At 30.8% G+C, this 21,157-nt stretch overlaps 3 protein-coding genes across 5 annotated transcripts in view; 1 reads left to right on the top strand and 2 right to left on the bottom strand.

Annotated features, from left to right (window-relative positions):
- Positions 1–6,768: 6,768 nt before the first annotated feature.
- On the bottom strand, positions 6,769–9,449 carry LOC149897637 (cytochrome c oxidase subunit 5B, mitochondrial-like). The gene is made up of 4 exons (XM_090116411.1): positions 9,320–9,449; positions 8,272–8,445; positions 7,441–7,484; positions 6,769–7,004 (listed from the first exon to the last, which is right to left on the bottom strand). The coding sequence occupies exons 1-4, from the start codon at positions 9,405–9,407 to the stop codon at positions 6,942–6,944; spliced, it is 369 nt and encodes a 122-aa protein (XP_089972537.1). The 5' UTR covers positions 9,408–9,449; the 3' UTR covers positions 6,769–6,941.
- A 1,009-nt stretch (positions 9,450–10,458) lies between these two features.
- Positions 10,459–11,833, bottom strand: LOC149897636 (uncharacterized). The gene is made up of 4 exons (XM_090116440.1): positions 11,674–11,833; positions 11,400–11,537; positions 11,058–11,222; positions 10,459–10,927 (listed from the first exon to the last, which is right to left on the bottom strand). The coding sequence occupies exons 1-3, from the start codon at positions 11,797–11,799 to the stop codon at positions 11,142–11,144; spliced, it is 345 nt and encodes a 114-aa protein (XP_089972566.1). The 5' UTR covers positions 11,800–11,833; the 3' UTR covers positions 10,459–10,927; positions 11,058–11,141.
- Positions 11,834–12,326: 493 nt separating this feature from the next.
- The window catches only part of LOC149897633 (uncharacterized), a 66,566-nt gene continuing 57,735 nt past the window's right edge, over positions 12,327–21,157 (top strand). For 2 of the 3 annotated variants that reach the window (XR_016458145.1, XM_090116079.1), the window contains exon 1: positions 12,327–12,611. The gene's annotated coding sequence lies outside the window, so the exon portion shown is untranslated. Of the gene's footprint in view, positions 12,612–20,111; positions 20,455–21,157 lie in introns of those variants that run through there. The other variant, XM_090116080.1, reaches the window with a different exon arrangement.

Genomic DNA, 21,157 nt, shown 5'->3' with positions numbered 1-21,157 from the left:
ACGGAATTTATTTGTTTTAAATTAAATTTAGTTGTAAATGTTTCTAGCTTTGGGCAATTTTAATCGTGAATCAAAATGACTACCTACTACTACTGGTTTCTATCTTAATTTTAATTGCATCAAACGTTTTTGTAAATTATAAGGATGTGATAATGCGGAGGCAAGGGAATTTTCAGAAATTTTTAATAGCAGTTTTCTTCTTTTCAAAATAATGAAATGTTACAGAGCCACAGAGGTTACATTTCCATCTACATTTTACAGTATTATAAGTATTTTCCCTTCAATTCACATTACAAAAGTTCTACTTGTATTTGTCAGAATTCTTTATATTGCTTGTTACAGAAAGCTCCTGAATAAGTCAGAATCTACAAAGGGTATAAATAAAATGAAATCCCATATCCGATTAAATATTTAATAGCTACATAAAATTAAATACCCATTAAGGTTGATGTTCCGACCGTCCCTCCATACATTTTTGATTACCTCTAAACACTTAACACAGACACTATTTCTTTAAAACTAATCATTTTATCACTTCTCTATAATGAAATGTGTGCGCGTTCGACCTTTTTAATCAATAATTTACAATATTTACTTAGAAAAACAACAGTAAAATACCGGAAAAATTTGACACTTCTACAGTAGTGTGCGTGACTTTTGCCAAGCGAAACACGACATAAAGCACGACATCTAGCGCATAGACTATATACTTATTACAGATCTAGCGCGTCAATGTCTAAACGAAAGGCGATGTTTAGACATTGACGCGCTAGATGTCGTGCATTCGCGTTCGTTATCTTATGCATAATGAGAATAATTCTAATAAATCAAAGTTCTGTGTAAAAATTGAGTAATTTCATTTCCAATCGTTCAAAGAAAATAACAATAAAATAAAATAAAACTAATGACCTTAGAAACTATGTTTTTTTTTTATTTATTACTCATTATTGTTCGTCCGTCGTAGGTCTGTAAACTGTATTGTACACTGAAGGTAAATGGTACTGTAGGTACTTTAGTTCGGCGTCGTCGCTCGTCGGCTTGATATAAAATTACATTCTTGATTTCATTGACACGCGCTATGATTTGCGCGCGGAATTTCTTGTGTTGTGAATTTATTTTTGTATGCTATGCATTTTAATTGATTCAAATTGCAATGTTTCTCTAGTATGCATTTGAGACTATATTGTAAATTGTAATAATTGATCGTGGGTATAGTAATTAATTATTCTAATAACGCAATTAGTAATATATGTATTTTCGGTGGGATTCAAAACAAAAAATTGGCCCGTGATTTTTATGAAATTTCACCACATTGCAAATCACATCAATCATAGTTCATACACATGTATGACGAAAGTGATTAGTATTGTGGCTAACATTGACTCATCAGTTCATCACTGAAACCAGTGATAAATCAGTACCTATATCATATTGTGTTTGAATATTTTTAAACAATGATATAAGTATACAATTATTATAAATCGGTAAACTATCAAAGTAATCACAAACTTGCAGGTGGCGTTTTGAAGTTCTGTCTACTCATACAGAAAAATGGAAAACTTGTTTTTTTTGTAAACAATTTATTACTCATGTTGTTTGGCAACTCGAAGCGTGGTCGTCCGTCGTAGGTACTTTTGTTCGGCGTCGCGTCGTCGTCCGCGTCGGCTTGATATAAAACATTCTTGATTTCATTGACACGCGCTATGATTTGCGCGCGGAATTTCTTGTGTTGTGAATTTATTTTTGTATGCTATGCATTTTAATTGAATCAAATTGCAATATTTCTCTAGTATGCATTTGAGACTATATTGTAATAATTGATCGTGGGTAGGTATAGTAATTAATTATTCTAATAACGCAATTATATTTTCGGTGGGATTCAAAACAAAAAATTGGCCCGTGATTTTTATGAAATTTCACCACATTGCAAATTATATATATACAATTACAATTACAATTATTATAAATCGGTAAACTATCAAAGTAATTACAAACTTGCAAAATATGCTTTTCCGAATTTTCAGACAGACACACAATTTTATTAGTTTGTTTTAGCAAAGTAGGTACCTATACCTATACGCTTAGGGCGCGTTCCCACTATGTCGTAACGACTAATTTATCGTTCGACGACTGTCGTCTCTACCTGTTCCCATTATAACGATTGTTTGTCGTCAACATTTTTTTATCGTGTAGCGACTGTCGTATCTAGCTGTTCCCATTGGATCGCGACGACATTTTATCGATTCCTGGCAGTCGCTTTGTCGTTTACACATCATCAGCAAGCTACAAATCTAGTCGCCTCTGCGTTCGCTTGGTGATTACCAGTGCGTTTACTCTCCTGAGTTCAATGGACGTCATAGAGTTGCCGTCCACAATTTTTTTATCGTTTTACGACTGTCGTGCTTGCCGTTCCCACTGTCACGACAAAGGGTCGTCACTGCAAAAACTGTCGTAGACGACAGTAAATTGTGTCGTTCTAAATGTGAACACCTCCATTTAAACATATAAGCCACGACACTTAAAACTACACGATTATCTGTCGTCACGACTCACGACACGGTGGGAACGCGCCCTTACGTCGCGCGTCGCGTCGTCGAAAACGGTGCGCCCAGAAACAAACATACCTAATTCAGTTACAATCCTTTTTTTGTTCCGTAATTTATTGTATTTATTCTAATACGATTTTTTTTATTCGTCGGCCAGTTCTACTAGGTATAAAAAGATAAAATTGAAATATAATTATTGTAGCGACAGCCATATTATGTTACTATGTTTTCGTAAATATGTTTTTCACCTTCCTGGTTATTTTCACATAATCTTATCTTCTTCTTATATATAAAAATGAATCGCAAAATGTGTTGGTAAGCGCATAACTCGAGAACGGCTGAACCGATTTCGATCATTCTTTTTTTATTATATTCCTTGAAGTACGAGGATGGTTTTTATGTAGAGAAAACGTAAATATTATGTACCACGGGCGAAGCCGGGGCGGACCGCTAGTATATATATATAAATGAATCGCAAAATGTGTTGGTAAGCGCATAACTCGAGAACGGCTGAACCGATTTCGATAATTCTTTTTTTATTATATTCCTTGAAGTACGAGGATGGTTCTTATGTAGAGAAAACGTAAACATGTACCACGGGCGAAGCCGGGGCGGACCGCTAGTCTTATATATAAAAATGAATCGCAAAATGTGTTGGTAAGCGCATAACTCGAGAACGGCTGAACCGATTTCGATAATTCTTTTTTTATTATATCCCTTGAAGTACGAGGATGGTTCTTATAGCTAGAGAGCTAGTTAGTTTAGTTTTAGTGCAGTGGCAGTGTAAATGTTGTTGTTGAGGTTATGTAAATTTAACACTTTATTTAACTACCAAGATATAAAGAAATGAGGATAGGACTAGGACACAATAACTATTGGTTGAGGTATTTATAAACTCATAATATACTTTTAAAAAAATCACGTTTTAATAAATTTCTAGAATTAAATTAGAACAGCTGATTCAAAATAGCCTAAAAAATCTTAATAATAATAATTACGCTTCACAGCAAGAAGAAATGTACCATATTATGTACCCGCACAAAGTCGATATTGTGTTGCCTACCGTTCGACTCAATGGCTAGGGTTGTAACTACCTTTAATAATTATTACCAAACTAATAAACCGAGTGATGCGAAATAACCATAATTCTTTTAGAGTTTGATAAAATTATCAGGCAGGTATTTTCTTTAATCCTCTGAATTCTCGGTTACTAAATTGTATCGTTGAAATTATTCTTAATCGCGTAAATTTAATAAATAATCATATGGAAAACACTTTTCATTTGTTTTTTTACTTTCACGCCCAACTACTATACAATAATTACGTTGTTTCGGTATTTTGACGAGAAAACGCAGGAAACATCCGTTGTATCATTTTAGATAGATTGTATATTTTGTATCTGTAGAATTGAAATCAAAGCTATGTATATGTTGTCTCCATTCTTTTCTTATCGGATTGTTGATCCCAATGCGAATGCGTCACTTAAATTTTATAAAAGACAATTAAGAACATCAAAAATAAAGTGATACGTAAATATTTCACAGTGCAATATATTATGTAATTAATAATAATTATATATTTATGAAAAAATAATTACATCAGATTTAATAATAGCAATTGTTTTGAATGTACATAATATGAATAAATGATTACATCATAATAGTAATAATCACAATTGTTTTATTTCCCATTTGTTGCAACCCTAGCATATTTTCATGTAGCAGCAGAAGTACCTACACTGGCGGCGCGGCGGCGCGGCATCGTGCGACATCAAAGGCATTGCCTTACTAGGTAAGTTTATAATGACTCATTTCTTTTATTATATAATTTACGTTTTACTTTTACAGAATCCGATTCAATGGATTATGAAGACGAGTCACACAACGCCATACGATAGTGATGATGAATGAACATTTCAATAAATGCATGCGTGTTTTTTTATGTTGTTTTGTAATTGTTAATTGTTTCTTAAATAAAGAAATAAACTAAATATTTAAATGATGATTTGTTATTTGCAACACAACTTTATATTTGAGATTCTTTACAAATGTATATTTAGTTTTGTATCATCAAATTTATAAATTTTATTCCATAGTTTTCAAAATTAAATGTAAATGACCATAAAAACATTAATAAAGTAAATCATTGATGTAAGGTCAGGGAACGTAATACATATATACATCTGACCATGTATCGAGTATGTCGAGAAACTTCACTTATTCGATGGAGGTATTCTACCTTCCTTCCTCCACAGTTGTGGGACCCCGACGTGCATTGAACACGCAGCTTTCTGATACTAGTAGCTAAAATCAAAACCACAGATATGTCTGTGATCAAAACCATAATAATATTTTTACCTATTATTTTACTAAAAGTCGAGTGCATCGAAATCGTAAATATGTTTTTCACCTTCCTGGTTTTTTTTCCATAGTAAATAGTGTTTTTGATTTGTTGTTGTATGAATAATTATTCTTACTTGTTGGTTATGAAATGTATATTGAAATAATTTACTTTTACAAATCATTAGTGATATTAGTTTTGAGTGAAAATGCTTGGATCAGCATAATATCATATTTGCTACTTCAAATACATGTTTTGATAAAAAAAAAACAATAGTGTAATGTAGGTAATAAAATAAAACTGCGTTTTATTGTAGGTAATCAATTTTGACATTATTTATTTCCCAAAATTACAATAGAATAGTTTACGCCAACAAATATAACTTTTATTTTTATAACAATCCTACTTCCTACTAATGCGAAAGTTTGTGAGGATGTGTATGTGTGTGTTTCACGCAAATACTACTGAACCGATTACAATGAAATTTAGCACACATATAGAACGTAACTTGGACACATTGAATAGGTTTTATCCCGGAAACCCCACGGGAACGGGAACTATACGGTTTTTTTTTTGAAAATGCGGGCGGAAAGCTAATCGTTCATAATAATATAAACCGTAGCAGGTGGCGTTTTGAAGTTTTGTCTACCCATACAGAAAAATGAAAACCACAGGAGATTGCCCAAGTGACTATGGCACTTGGTATCGCAATCAAACTTATTGTGTCAAGATGAAATATAGCTCAATTTAAAGCTTGATGTTAGTACTTTTAGATATGATTAAAGTTTTTATGTAAATAAGCCGCAGTTCGCGACAATAAAAATAAAACAATAGTTTTATTTAACACTTCAAAAAACTACTTAATCGAGTTTAAACTAACGATGAACGTTAAGTTTTACATTTATTACATAGGTAATATTTTAATTTACAAGACAAATGTGAAAAGTAAATCGTAATTTAAACATTATTTCAAAATAACATCGAACAATGCGTCGAACACATTCATTTGACATTTCAAATAGAAACTATGACATATGACGTTTGCAAGAGAGATAGATATAGGTATGTGTCAAAACAAAACTTTTACTTTTATTTCTATTTATTCGGTATAATTACAACTTAATAGTGATAAATATGATCATTATAAATACAAATAGGAATTAACAATATCACGAACACGTGACACAACTAGTATTTTACCGATTCCATACGTAGTCATACATGTTTCAAAAGAAAAACTTTTACTTTTACTATTATTTCAATTTATCCGGTTTAATTAAGACTTAATATTGATACATATGATCATTATAAATACAAATAGGAATTAACAATATAACGAATACGTGGCACAACTAAAATTTTACCGATACCACCCGTGGTCATTCTCCTTTGTGGGTCATTTGTAACAGGATGGCGGTTCTACAGCGAAAAAAGAAAAATGATGGTCAGAACGCTGATACCGGATACCTTAAGATACTGTAATATAAAATATTACTAGATTAGATAAAATATTATAGGTAGTATCTTCACCGTGTGTGACGCGCTTTACATTCACGCCATCTAGAGTTAAATCTTTATCATTTTTGTATACGTCTGTGTGTGTAAACGACCCTGTATGCAATGACAGATGTTAAAACGCATAATTTTACCGAATTGGGTGGATTTTAAGGCAATGATATAACATATTTCAATAAAATATAATATTCAGTAACCGCCATGACTATTCCTAGGTTTGATGACTATTCCAATTACGCAAAAACTCAAATAAACTAGAAATGTAGAATTCAGCGCCATCTAGCGGGATATTGGCTGGGAACAGATCGTTGCAATCACCTTAACAAACAACTGCATGTAGGTAACACTTCAATGAAACACTGGTAAGTATGCTTACAATTATTTTAATGATTTCTTGCTTTCGTTCAATAATGTATCTAACTGACAGTTAATGTCAAACAGGAATCATAGATCAAAGAACGAAATGCTGTGCGCGGGTCGATGCGTACATTCATTGCAGATAATAAACACTACTAATTGATAACTAAGTGTAACTTGATTTTACAGAGGCGTCTTCTCGATCAATTTGTACCAGTGTCCGCACTCGCAGCGGCGGGGATGGTCCTGAAAAAAAAATTGTAAAATAAAATAAGGCCAAATCTACATGTACACAAAAATAAATATGTTACGAAAACGGAAGTAACAAAAATCAAAGTAATATGAATGTTTACACAATAAACGATAGAAATTAAAATTGAACTGTAGTAATGGAAATAGTGTGTAGATTATTTACGTTTTTTATAAAATGTACTTAAATTAGCAAACATTCAATTTGTATAAACTACTAGCGGTCCGCCCCGCTTCGCCTGTGGTACATATTTACGTTTTCTCTACATAAGAACCATCCTCGTACTTCAAGGAATATAATACATTAATCTATATTGTGTACATAAGACATTATTTTCAGTTCATTTTTATTAGTTCCAATACATACTCCATTCGCAATATTACTTGGTTAGTTTTAAATATTCAGTTAATTTTATATTGAAATAATATTTACCTTGTGTACCCAGAGCCAGTTGATGCTAGTTGAGTGTTCTTCACCTGAAATGATAAAATAATAATTTAGTTGTATATTATAATTCTGCCATTGCATACATATACAAAAAATAACTTTTTAATAGAGTTTGAATAAAAAGTATATTTATCAAGAGCCTACAAGCCTATTTATTGTAAAGCCCATATTTAAATAGGTACCTAGAATTCATTTAAACAGAAAAAAATCATATTACATAACTATAGGGGATAATTAAAATTACTATAGTTAGCCTAATTGATATTAGTGTTGCACCATTTCATTTTGTAATTTTTTAAAAATGTAATCAATCACTATTATGTTAATGTTTAAATTTCATTAACACAATAATTGTGATGGATAGTTTAGCCTTGTCTCAGTTTAGTTACATTGATATTTCCTGGTTATATGCTGAGTAAGGTTTAAGATATTTAGATGAAAATATAAAGTTTAATTGTATGGCTTCTTGATTCTAATAATTGTGTTACTTTTTTTATAACACATAAAATATTATTTACAATAAATAAATATTACTGAAAGTATGTACATTAAATTTTGAACTGTAGTGTCTTATATAACGTGAACATCATGATTTTCTTGAGAAAAACAATTTGTAGAACTCAAATACTGTTGGGTGTGTCCATTCTTTCATAACATTAAACACTTTCACTTAATAAGAAAACCATTTGTAACATTAACAGTTTGTTTTCATTATACATATATACTCAAACATGTCAAATACAGTTCACTTTGTATATTTAAAATTGAATCCCAAAAAATAAAATAACTATTAATATCATTTAAATTAATACATACATATGCAACCAACGATGCGGGCGTCGAAACATGAGGGCACCAGTGTGGGGTTGTCCCTTGTGCCTGCGGCCTTCTTCAGCACTTTCATGTTGAAGGGATCGTCGTTACCGGCCTGCATCGCCAGCAATTCCTTCTTCTCGAGACCAGTTGCGTGTTCCATGGGGTCTACCATCACTGTTTAGGAAATTTAGATTAGTAAATTTATTTAATAATTATATTTTATCAATAAATTATTTTGATAGGTAGTAGATAGTAATAGTGTTAACATATTTTAATTAATATTTATTCAGTTATATTTATCACAAATTAATGTTTTCTGACTAGAATTGACCTAACACAATTTAGTAGATTGCAAGACATTGTAAAAATTGTTAGAATTAGGTAAACTAAAATTGAAAAAATTTAAAGTTTACCAGTTTATACAGTGAGCGTGTGGTCTTATTCACACATTGTATTTACGATACAATACATATTATAAGGATTAAGGAAAATGTACAGATATCTATTTAGGATACATTTTTCTATACAAGGAATAATGTAATATAACCTACACTTTGTTTTAATATTATACTTATATTATCTAGGCATAAAAATGCGTAAATATATTAAAAGTGATTATATATAACCAATCGATCTTGCTCTAGATAGGTAGTTACAATGTAAGTGATAAGATATAACCTAACAAACCTTTTTGCTATTTCTGATTTACAGGCGAATAATACTGATTTAGGCAAAGTAAAATGATTTACAGTAATAAATTCGTGTTATTGCTTATTGGAATGTTTGTTTTTAATTTATTATGAAATAATGTTGTGATCATGCGAGATACTCTTCAAGGGGGTTCAGTAGTTCGGTGGTTTAAAAACCATAACCCGGCTATATATATAATATCAACATAAAACTCAGTGGTCTGTTATGGTAATATACATTTGTTTCTTACATGAAAAATATATTTTTTACATTACAAAATATAGCTTTTGACATTACGTAACTTAATTTTGACGTTTATGGCGAAATACTTTATGTGAAGGTTAATGTTCATTCTTACTTTTATCTGCGTATCCCCGTCGAGCAGTGGAAAATAGAACACTTTTAAGAGCATTTCCGCGAACAATTTGTCTACACAAGGAGGCCATTTCTATTTTTTTCGCACTACACCGCTTCTCACGATGGCAAGTGTGAGCAAAGAGTACTATAGTACTATAATAATACGGCAGAGTGTGAGTTTGATACGAACGTAAGGATGGGAGAAAAATCGATACTTGACAATCACACCGGTTTCCAAAATAAAGCTGTCTATTCACGTTACATTGATCGAGGACGAAAAGGGGAAATATTAATTATAATCTGTAATAATTTCCCTTCAATCTTTCAATTTTAAATTTTGATTCGATTGAAATTCTTGATAATTTTTATGAACTATATATTAATAAGTTATTCCGACTGTATTGGGTATTACTTTTGTGGCTCAGGAATAGCCCATAGTATTATCATAGGTATTTAAAGTTATTTGATGAGTTAATTTTTACATAATATTATTAATTATTATGACGATTATTCATTCTCAAAACATCAACCCACAATATTGACGCAAGTAGCTTCAGCACAAAATTGAGGCACAACGGAATAAAATTGGGGACATGGGTGAAGATTTAATAAAATTATATTAGATTAGTAAATTACCCTCAGAGCACCTAATAATTGAAATTCTTTAACTACTTTATATAAAATAACAAGTATGATGGACGAAGAAAACGAGATTCATTACAAAAATTTCTCTAAATCGTATTTTTAGGGGGACTAAGCCAGAGGGTAAAGCAGCTGTATGCGGCAAATTTTGAAAAAATTCCATATATAGTGCCATAATGTGGGTTATTCCCCTACTACTATTACTAATAATAATATGTTTTCCTTAATACGAACGACGAAAAAGCGCGTGACGCTTATAGAAGTTTGAATTGCATTTTTGAACAGGGAAGCTGGCTAGGTTTGAGTATCTATTTATGATAAACCACCTAAAATCTACTATGCTTTTCTTCAAATAATTATTACATATGTGAATAATGTGTAAATAAGGCGATGGACGGCATTATCTCGTGTCAGGTACTTATTCTAGTAATGAAATGATCATCGTTATTTAATAAATAGTTTTAATATTTAACTAATTCAATTTAATATTGTGTGCATTTTTGCAAGAAAAGGAAGCGAATACATATTGTTAGTTTTTCTATTATAGAACGACAAATATTGATGAATATATTATTATGTAACAAACATTTAACACCTTTAAATAAGGAAATTGACTTGTAATAAATTAGAGTGATGTTAAAATTGTGTCTATTATTTATTCTGTAAATGTTAACGTAAAAATGCAATGATTATTCTACGCTGCAATAATTTTTTTACTAACCAATTGTGTCAGTGCTGAAAGTTAAGGTTTTATTGGTTGAATTAACCACAGAGCAAGTGAATTAACGAGCAAAATGAGATAATAAGTAGTTATGTTCTACATATATGGCACTATAGACGCAATATCGATTCCCGCCTGGTGATCGAATTTTTTCTATTCTTTAAAAATTTTCAATCTTGATTTTAGTTTCCACTGGAGGAGCAGAACAAACAATGTTTTCTTATAAACCGTAATGCCAGCAAACATCTGAAATCAAATAATATTTTATTAAACGCACGTCACGTTTTGTATAGGTACTAGCAAATTATAATAATTTTTGTTTATAAGAAATTGTCTTTGATAATATATTTTTTAACAATAGACGATAGATACTCACCGTCAGAGCAAATGAAATTTTTCGTCGGATTTTAATAATCTTATTCACACATAAGATGAAAGACGAAATAACGGTAGAATGAAATCAATTTCTTGTACGACCGCTTCTTTGGATAAAACATCCTTTGAATGAATTCAAACGAACATCAATTTCACCTTCTTCCAACTGTAAAAACAATTTTTTATTTATCGCTAAAAATTTTAGGTTAAAGACTTCTGCCATATCCATCTAAGTAATTGTATCTTATAATTCATCAAGTCCCAGATTATGAGTGCCTAGACTTAGACTTCAGATTTACAGTACCAAAGTATCTTATTCATTTAGTAATTACAATAAAATTACCGGATCTGCCTGATAAATTTCTCTGTAGCATGACGGAGATACGCATTCTCGTACACAGTGTGTACGAATTAGTCCTTTTAATCCGCTACAAACCCTACTTTGCTCACATGCTGTTTCATATTCACGAAACGTCATTTCCTGGAATGATAACAAGTGTTTATGTGAAATTAATACCTGAATTTTGTGTATCAACATATTAAATACCACCTTTAAGTGTAATCATCTAAGGAAACAATGTAAGACTCAATATCTTATGAAGCATAAGTATACGAACATTTTTCGGTGTGTCTTTATATTGAAACTCTTTAAAGGTAAATGTACCAACGTTTTCTTCTCCTCGGCATTTAATAAACATTCCTAATAGAAAGTACAGTCCAATTATTGATGATAATTTAAGCATTATTGTTATCTAATAATTTCTATGTCATATGCAACTGTTGTATTTACTTTTATGAAAAATCAATACTTTGCGAGATGTTATTGCGCATGTCAATATATTTTTCTACGTATAAACATTAGAATTGTATTTAAACCATTAAATTATATAATATATTATAAAATCGAATTATTTTATATTATATAATTGAGACACAATAACCACAAACATTTGTTTTACATTTCTGTCTCTATTTCAGTAGCCTGTAGTATTTTTGTGTTGCAGTCGCATGTTTACCGATTCATTGTGACATCACTATAACACTTAATTCTAAAATGAATTTCTTGATTCTTAAAATTAATTATTTTTCTTGATTTGGTTTTGTTTCACTTGAAAGATATAGCTTTTTCGTTGAAATGGAACATTCATTATTTGTTGCTATACCCGCTATATCTATTCTATAAATTTTCTGTGTTTTCTATAAAACTATTCCTAATTAGATCTGTAGTCTGTCAAGTGTCAATTTTTTTTACACTGTGAACAGAGAACGTCAAATTTCAGAAACAAAGAGTAAACTTACAAAGTGAAAACGAATGTGAATAGGTATTGCAGATTGATATTCGAATGAGAGTCAAAAATTTTCAGTGTATGAAATATTCATAAGAGTCAATAACCTTTTGGTGAATTAATAGATCAAGACATACTTGTGGAAAATAATAAAAATCGATGTGTAGTGTTGTGATTCGAATTTAATAGTGACATACGTAGGCCTCCAAATTATTGATAGGGATTTTCTGAGGAATCTCTTGAATTTTATTCATCATTCAGTCAATTAGGTAAGTAAGAATTATGTTTATTTGTTTGATATTCGTTCATTGAGTGGATATAATCGATTTATAAAGTTATGACACCCACCTAAATGTTCTTTTTACCATACATAAATACACTGATTATGTAAAAAGTTTATCTATATAAAAAAGTACTTGTTCCTAAAGTAAAGTAATCAACAAAAAATGTGAGTAACTGTATGAAAAATATTTCTAATTCATTGATTTATTTTGATAAAATCAATCTTCAGAAATTAAGATAAGATCACCAAATTAGAGATATCAAATGATAAACAGTATTTTCATGATGTAATATCTATTAATAAATGTACAAGACATTAAAACAGGTTACATAGCATGATCTAGTTAAAATAATTCAAATGTTCTGAATTCATGATTAGAGAATGAACCTTCAGTGCAAACTTGGTGCAAGAGCACTTGTAAGGAAAATACTGCATCGTAATTTGAACCCTATTGCGTAAGCAATACACGCCAATATACAAACAATGTATTAATGTATTTGTAAGCAAGTTCTCAATACAATTTACTAACTAAAGATCTGTTTGATATGGCCTCTGTATTTAGTTCTGCTTATTTAAATACTCATTATTTGTAAAGCAAAGTTTCTTATCTTATTGTTGTGATTTTTTTTCTGTGACGTGAGAAGGACAAAGGTGTGTTTACAATGGTTTATTTGACTGTGATGTTTAACAGTATAACTCTAGAAATTCAAAAAGTACTGTATCAATTTCAATAATTCTTTCACCAGCAGGTATATTTTTCCTGAGTCATCATTAATAAACTTATTGTAAACAAAGTTAAGGGAAATAAATTTCTGTTTATCAAAAAGTTTATTGCAATGTAACAAATGGCAATAAAACATACATTAAAGTAATTTAAAAAATTTAATTACCTTTAAAGTAATAAATGAACAAAGAGTATTTCACAATGTTCATTTTTATCAATTATTTATCTATGTATACTAAGATAGACTATCAATTAAATTTATCTTTCCAATAGATTAGGGTTTTTTTGGATAAGTTACTTTCATTCAAGTGGATCAATTTTTTACGTATGAAAAAATGAAGTGTGTGTCAATCTTTGTATACATTAACTTTTAAAATTAACATATGTATTATATACACTTGAAATAATTATTCTCTACTATTTATGGTTAGATTGAATTTTACAAGTATGCCCAAAACTGTAAATTTTTTTATTGTCAGAAATAAAATGTATTAATAACACAGTAACAGTATGTCTACAGCCTTACAATGCACAGTTATTCTAAGTACATTGAGTACATGTGCACTGGCTGTTGTCACGTTTTTGCATTTTTATGGTATGTGTGCACTAGGGCAGGTTTTAGTGCTAAAAACTGTTATCTATTGTTTACTTTTTCATTATACACCAATATTTATTCATAAAAGTTGATAACTGTGTGCGATCTTGTAAATATACGAAAATAGTTAACAAGATATTACTATCCAATTGTTTTTAAATGATACCTAATAAGTGTACAGGGTCATTTAGTGCTTACGGTAAATAGTTAGATTCTTATAATGTGTCTTAAAATAAATAAAGATGTAAGTATGGTTCAGTATTAGATACTTATGCTACCATATTTTTAACCGACTTCAAAAAAAAGGAGGAGGTTATCAATTTGGCCTGTATATTTTTTTTATTTTTTATTAATAAGTATTATAATGTGTTGTTCAACTGAAGACATAATGGTGCAGCTGATATCTAATGCGTTTTTTATAGAATTAGTTAAATTTCAAGAAGAATATGGTAAACAACTTTTCGAAGTGAAACTTCTTTAGGCACGTTGAGAGTAAAATTTCAAGGTCACGTCATGGCAATATCGTCATTTCATGGAATAAGGCGACGATTTTGGTATCTTTGAATCTTGCCAAAGAAGTTTCACTTCTGACACGTGATCTCGGCACACACAACCATTCATCCTCGCAAATTTACCATTTATGAACAACACTTAAAATACAATTGTAACTAGAAATCAATGAACTGTTGCGCTAAATACTACATTAAAAAAATAGAACAAATAAATTATGGGGCAATGAATAAATGTCAGTATGAGTCAACAGGGAAAATATTCTAGGACACAGTATGTATCTTCCTTGCATTTTGTAAATGGCATAGCTATTATTTTAATAGCTGCGTTTAGTTTGTTTTTTCTGTGGCCTTAGTCATTAAGCATTGTATTTGGTAAAATTTGTGTAGAGGTCTTTATTTTAGACATACAATTAAATAGAAAGAATGGAGATAGAGATAGAAAACAGGCAGTAATAACGAAATATACGGTTTTCCTTGCTCAAAAACAGGGAGTATTTGTATCTTTCAATTTTTCTACAGCTTTTTGTTGATCTTTGGGCTGCTATCAGTTTTTATAAAAATATATTGATTGCCTCGACGATATATGATTGTTAAACAATTCAATATTAATATTTTAATTACATTCAACGTACAGACAAGACAAGTGATTTATTTCCCATATCATTTTGTCATCTATTTATGGAGCCAGCTGTCTAGGGCAAAGTTATTCAAACGTCTCAGTCATGCTACCAAATACGTATTAACCTCATGGAGTTCGATTTGCATTCAATGTTTGTGATTATATTCAATGATAATTATTAGTAAAACGTGGTAAAACGTTGTAGATACGTTACCAACACAACATTCTTCAAAAACAGCACAGATGTGCACAATATAAGACGTCAAGTTAAAATATATGTAGTGTGTATCATGTATGATATGTAGTATGATTGAACTATTGTGAGCGAAAAAGAGACAACTGATCTGAATTGTGGCTAATTGGCTACATTTCGACGTGCCACTTCCGGAGCGTTAATCAAAACATTTTTATTGACTATGTTAGTACAAATTCGATTTATACTTTGATGGAAAATATCAATTATTGTATTTAGTCATTTCTGGACAGTGGAGATACCTAATTTAGTATCTCACCCTCTTAATGTGGAAGGTTATCATGTGTTTTGTTACTAGAAGCTTCCAGTTTTTTAAATAACTAACAGATATTAGGCTTTACATGTTGGATGATATAAATTCGATTCTTTAATTACATTTTTAGATGTGGAATTGGTAAAGTTATTATTCTTAAGGTCCATTGACTAGATGGTATGTATTGATTTTGTCTCAAACCTTTCGAAAACTTAACCTGAGGAGGTTCACAACCTTCAAATGTGAGTAAATGGGTACAGTATGATTTTTTCTCAAGATTAGGCAAAGTCAATTATTCTCTAAAGAGTTATTCTCTATAAAAAATATCTAAGTAAACTGATTTTTTTTTTCAATTTCGTACATAAGCTCGGCCCAGTTAATTTTTTTTTCATTGATCAAATGATCATACAATTATGAATAAGTTATAGGTATAGTACACAGTTTTTATGTGCACTTAATTAAAAGAACTAGTACATTATATCATTAACCGTCCATAAATAGAATGATATGACAAACATATACAACAGAAAACATAATGTGATAGCGAAGTTTTTTACGCACGAAAACATATTTTATAAGCGATAAGTTTTTTCCCGGGTTTAAGTCGTAAATAATTACGTTTAAAACACCATGTAGGCCAGTGGAAATTAACATTAAATTCGCAAAGCACGATGTAGATTTGAATTTTTGGTATGTTGTTTGGATCAGTTAGGGTGATGTAAATCCCAATTTGCAACTTCGAAAAAGTTGTGCTCGCTGCGCACCACGTGATAAACTGCGAAAATTTTGGACTTTTTTCACTTTTTGCTCTAAAAGTCATAAACTATGCGTTTCCGACAAGTATGATTCAGTACATAAATTAAGGTTATTAAATTTGCCACAATTTAAGCCTAACCGCAGCTCTCTAAACCTTATAACGACTAAACTGTGGCCATTCGAAGATGGTTCATTTTTCCGGAAATATTGAAATTTTTAGTTTTGCTCCCGTTTGAAGCAAAATATTGGCAAAAACCGCTCGTTCTATGAGAAGTTCGTATAATAAAGTTGTAGTGCATTTAATTTTCTTTCATAAGAGCATAGAACAAAGTCTGTGAGACAAATATTTCACACACAATATCTGAAAAACAAAAAGAAGGTAGAAATAGATTTTTAAAGAATTGAAACTGAGGGCATATAAAATCATAAAAAGGATAATACTTTTTCATTTGCAGTATAGATAATTAACAAAATTACAAAGCTAATTAAATTTGCAACAATTTAAGCCAAACCGCAGCTCTCTAAACCTTATAACAACTAAGCTGTGGCCTTTCAAAGATAGTCAGTTTTTCCCGAAAATTTCAAATTTTTAGTTTTGCTCCCGTTTGAACCAAAATATTGGCAAAAACCGCTCGTTCTATGAGAAAGTCGTATAATAAAGTTGTAGTGCATTTAATTTTCTTTCATTAGAGCATAGAACAAAGTCTGTGAGACAAATAGTTCACTCACAATATCTGAAAAACAAAAAGAAGGTAGAAATAGATTTTTAAAGAATTGAAACTGAGGGCATATAAAATCATAAAAAGGATAATACTTTTTCATTTGCAGGATAGGTAATTAACAAAATTAAATTTTCTACAACTTTATTTTATGACCTTCTCATAGAACGAGCGGTTTTGCCAATATTTTGGTTCAAACGGGAGCAAAACTAAAAATTTGAAAATTTCGGGAAAAACTGACTATCTTTGAAAGGCCACAGCTTAGTTGTTATAAGGTTTAGAGAGCTGCGGTTAGGCTTAAATTGTTGCAAATTTAATTATCTTTGTAATTTTGTTAATTACCTATCCTGCAAATGAAAAAGTATTATCCTTTTTATGATTTTATATGCCCTCAGTTTCAATTCTTTAAAAATCTATTTCTACCTTCTTTTTGTTTTTCAGATATTGTGAGTGAACTATTTGTCTCACAGACTTTGTTCTATGCTCTTATGAAAGAAAATTAAATGCACTACAACTTTATTATACGAACTTCTCATAGAACGAGCGGTTTTTGCCAATATTTTGCTTCAAACGGGAGCGAAACTAAAAATTTCAATATTTCCGGAAAAATGAACCATCTTCGAATGGCCACAGTTTAGTCGTTATAAGGTTTAGAGAGCTGCGGTTAGGCTTAAATTGTTGCAAATTTAATAACCTTAATTTATGTACTGAATCATACTTGTCGGAAACGCATAGTTTATGACTTTTAGAGCAAAAAGTGAAAAAAGTCCAAAATTTTCGCAGTTTATCACGTGGTGCGCAGCGAGCACAACTTTTTCGAAGTTGCAAATTGGGATTTATATCACCCTAACTGATCCAAACAACATACCAAAAATTCAAATCTACATCGTGCTTTGCGAATTTAGGAATTTTTAGTGTCGATTTCTACTGGCCTACATGAATTTGTGTTATTATTCGTTGATTTGTTTTTTTTTTGTAGAATAGCAGGACTTGTGAACTGCTTCTTCATAATACATGTGTTTTTTTGTTAGTAGAATAAAAACTTAATTACAAAAAAGTCGAGTGATTATTATGTTGGATGTATGTTTATGAGTTTTTTGGTAGGCATAAAGACTAATTAACAGGTCATTAACTTTTTGAAGAGAGGAGTGTGTTACGTCCTTACTAATTACATAAATACCATTGTATTTGTAACTTATGTTCATATATTTATAAGAGCTTGTGTGTACTGCACAAAGTCGCGTGATAACAGTTCCCGATGCAAATTTTCTTTCCCTATTTTTTATTTTGTCTCCCTTGAAATGTGTGATAAAAAGTAGGAAAAGCTCTATACCAAGTTTATATTTATGTATAGAGTATAGAAATTTGTGCATGGAAACGGTGAGATAAGAGCTATCTAATATTCTAATTCTAATATAATTATAAAGGCGAAAGTTTGTAAGGATGTATGGATGTATGGATGTTTGTTACTCTTTCACGTAAAAACTACTGAACCGATTACAATGAAATTTAGCACACATATAGAGGGTAACTTGGATTAACACATAGGATAGTTTTTATCCCGGAAATCCCACGGGAACGGGAACTATGCGGGTTTTCCTTTGCAAACGCGGGCGAAGCCGCGGGCGGAAATCTAGTATCTCATGATATGGGATGATATAAAGCTCTTTTATTTCATTAACCGACTTCAAAACAAAGGAGGAGGTTATCAATTCGGCCGGTATATTTTCCTCTTTTGTTCATAGATTCTTTCGATTTTTTGTAAGCTCTATCTATATATTAATTATCAGACATGAATAGTGTGGAAATATGTACCATCATATCGAGATAAGTGATTCTGTGATATATCACGCATCACAATCGATGTGTTTAAAATGAGATTCATTTGGGTAAATAATTTATCGACATTTATAACCACATCGCGTTCATAACCTCGGAAATTTTTTTTTTTGATTGTTGATACATATTTCTATTTAAAGTTATGTTCATATCTTTGTCATGGATTGGCGTTATATTACTTCACATGTGATATAATATACTTGGCTCGAATTCAGGATGCCGGATGATAGGAAAAGTTAATAGAAATGTGGCATATAAATTTTGAGACGTGTATTGCTTAAAATACTTATATGATAAAATTGGCTATCGAAAATCTATTGAATATTATCGAAATAATAATAATCATGATGCGATTGTTTTCGTGGTGTTCGGAATTATACTTATCTTATATATAAAAATGAATCGCAAAATGTGTTGGTAAGCGCATAACTCGAGAACGGCTGAACCGATTTCGATAATTCTTTTTTTATTATATTCCTTGAAGTACGAGGATGGTTCTTATGTAGAGAAAACGTAAACATGTACGACGGGCGAAGCCGGGGCGGACCGCTAGTTCTATATAAAAGTATAGAGCGGCAATAAATTTAAAATTATAATAATTACTTAAAAATATTCTAAGATCTCGCAATATCCATGGACAAAATATTGATCGGTATTCTTTTGATTTTTATCTACTATATAAAAATAAGTCGGGTTTTCCTTCCTGACGCTATAACTCCAGAATGCACGAACCGATTTCCACGGTTTTGCATTCGTTGGAAAGGTCTCGGGCTCCGTGAGGTTTATAGCAAAGAAAAGGTGTCTCTGGTGGCGAAACGGAGTTCGCCCGGTTTGCTAGTTTAAACCATAAAAATGGAAAACCTAAATTAACATTAAACACAAACAAATAGTTAATTCAAATTCAAATCATTTATTTGTAAGAATTGTGGTAATACAGAAGATCACATCATAACAAAAATATAACTTAAGAATTTGGATAACAATGGAAATGAATATTGTCGTACAATATATTAATAATATTTTTGAAATTATTACTACAAAATACAAATTACCCAGACATTCTCGTACTTATGCAAAGTGTCAAAAGTCATCGCTCTAGAAATAAAAGAACAAAGGCGTTTTTGAATTAATTTATGAATAAATACATAATGACGACCGTTTCGATAATAGGTGCGATCTGTTTGGAGACATAGCGCAGTTGTGAACGGGTGCTCGACCCGCCATATCATACACAGATAGCATATATTTATTTGTGCTGTTTCCCGCTTCGCTAGTGTTGGACCAGTGCAGTGCAGTGTGCGCGTAGTCAGTATTCGAAAAAAAAGTTGTTTTCTTTTTTAATTGCCCCATGAAAATTCAAATTTAGAACTCCCTATTATAAATTATCTGTGGACTTGTGAGTCTATGAATGGAATAGCCATAGAAGTGCTAGTGTATTTTGGTAATTTGTGTCGTGGCTGAAAATAGTTGGTGTTTTTTGGCGGGAATTTTCTTGGCATCAATTTTAATTTCCCAGTGATGTCACGTGGATCGCAGAAAGTTTTGGAAAGAATGTATCTGTAAGTTTGAACATATCTGAAGATTAAATTGAAATCTACATCAACTTTAAAAGATTCACACACGGACACACCTAATATAATTCAAATCTATTTTATACGATACAAATTAAAAAAGCATTATTACATTTTTGAATGAACAAAGGAAAATTGTCTTTGTCTTGTAGCCTAAATATTAAAATAGGAGAGTAGTTTAATTATCTCGAAATGTTAGAGATGATAATCCGAGAGATTTTAGTCCAACGTGATTATAATTGTAATTTTAATTAATATGTAGTTTATCAGAATTTGTAAATGCTATGAAAATTTAGTTTCTTGAACTTTTCCTAGAGTTAAGTATCTAAGTTTTAAATATAAAAAAATGCATCCTATAAAGTATAAGTTATAACTTATAAGTTGATTAATATCTTCCGGACGGTTCAAAACCTATTACTTACCTACTAATGAGTTATTGAAAAAAATATTGGTACAATAATAACAATTATTATTAATAATCAATAATATTATGATCAAAAATTACTTGCGAAGCATTTTATGTGCGGTTTTAATGCGTAAGTGACTATTACTTTGTAATCGTTTTGAACCTTAGAGTAGGTATATTATGCAATTGGTGTTCAAAGGTTCCATGATTTTGTTATGCAAGCACCTAACTTAAATAAGCTTGTTTATTACTAGCTTTCCGCCCGCGGCTTCGCCCGATTTGTCT

The sequence above is a fragment of the Colias eurytheme genome, chromosome 25 (assembly GCF_061535395.1).
Source record: "Colias eurytheme isolate Ceu_HAF_F1 chromosome 25, ilColEury1 Martin Lab GWU primary, whole genome shotgun sequence".
Lineage (NCBI taxonomy): Eukaryota > Metazoa > Arthropoda > Insecta > Lepidoptera > Pieridae > Colias > Colias eurytheme.
Note: the sequence above shows the minus strand (reverse complement) of the source record. Positions and strands in the feature narration are given on the sequence as shown.

Bases quoted from the DNA above. Each gene is read 5' to 3' on its own strand.
- LOC149897637 (XM_090116411.1), bottom strand. From the start codon at position 9,407: ATGGCCTCCTTGTGTAGACAAATTGTTCGCGGAAATGCTCTTAAAAGT. The intron at 7,485-8,271 runs GTATGTATTAAT...TTATCATTTCAG, and splicing joins CCGCATCGTTGGTTGCATAT to GTGAAGAACACTCAACTAGC. The intron at 7,005-7,440 runs GTAAATATTATT...TTTTTTTTTCAG, and splicing joins ACTGGCTCTGGGTACACAAG to GACCATCCCCGCCGCTGCGA.
- LOC149897636 (XM_090116440.1), bottom strand. From the start codon at position 11,799: ATGCTTAAATTATCATCAATAATTGGACTGTACTTTCTATTAGGAATG. The intron at 11,538-11,673 runs GTTCGTATACTT...TTATCATTCCAG, and splicing joins ATAAAGACACACCGAAAAAT to GAAATGACGTTTCGTGAATA. The intron at 11,223-11,399 runs GTAATTTTATTG...TTGTTTTTACAG, and splicing joins AAATTTATCAGGCAGATCCG to TTGGAAGAAGGTGAAATTGA.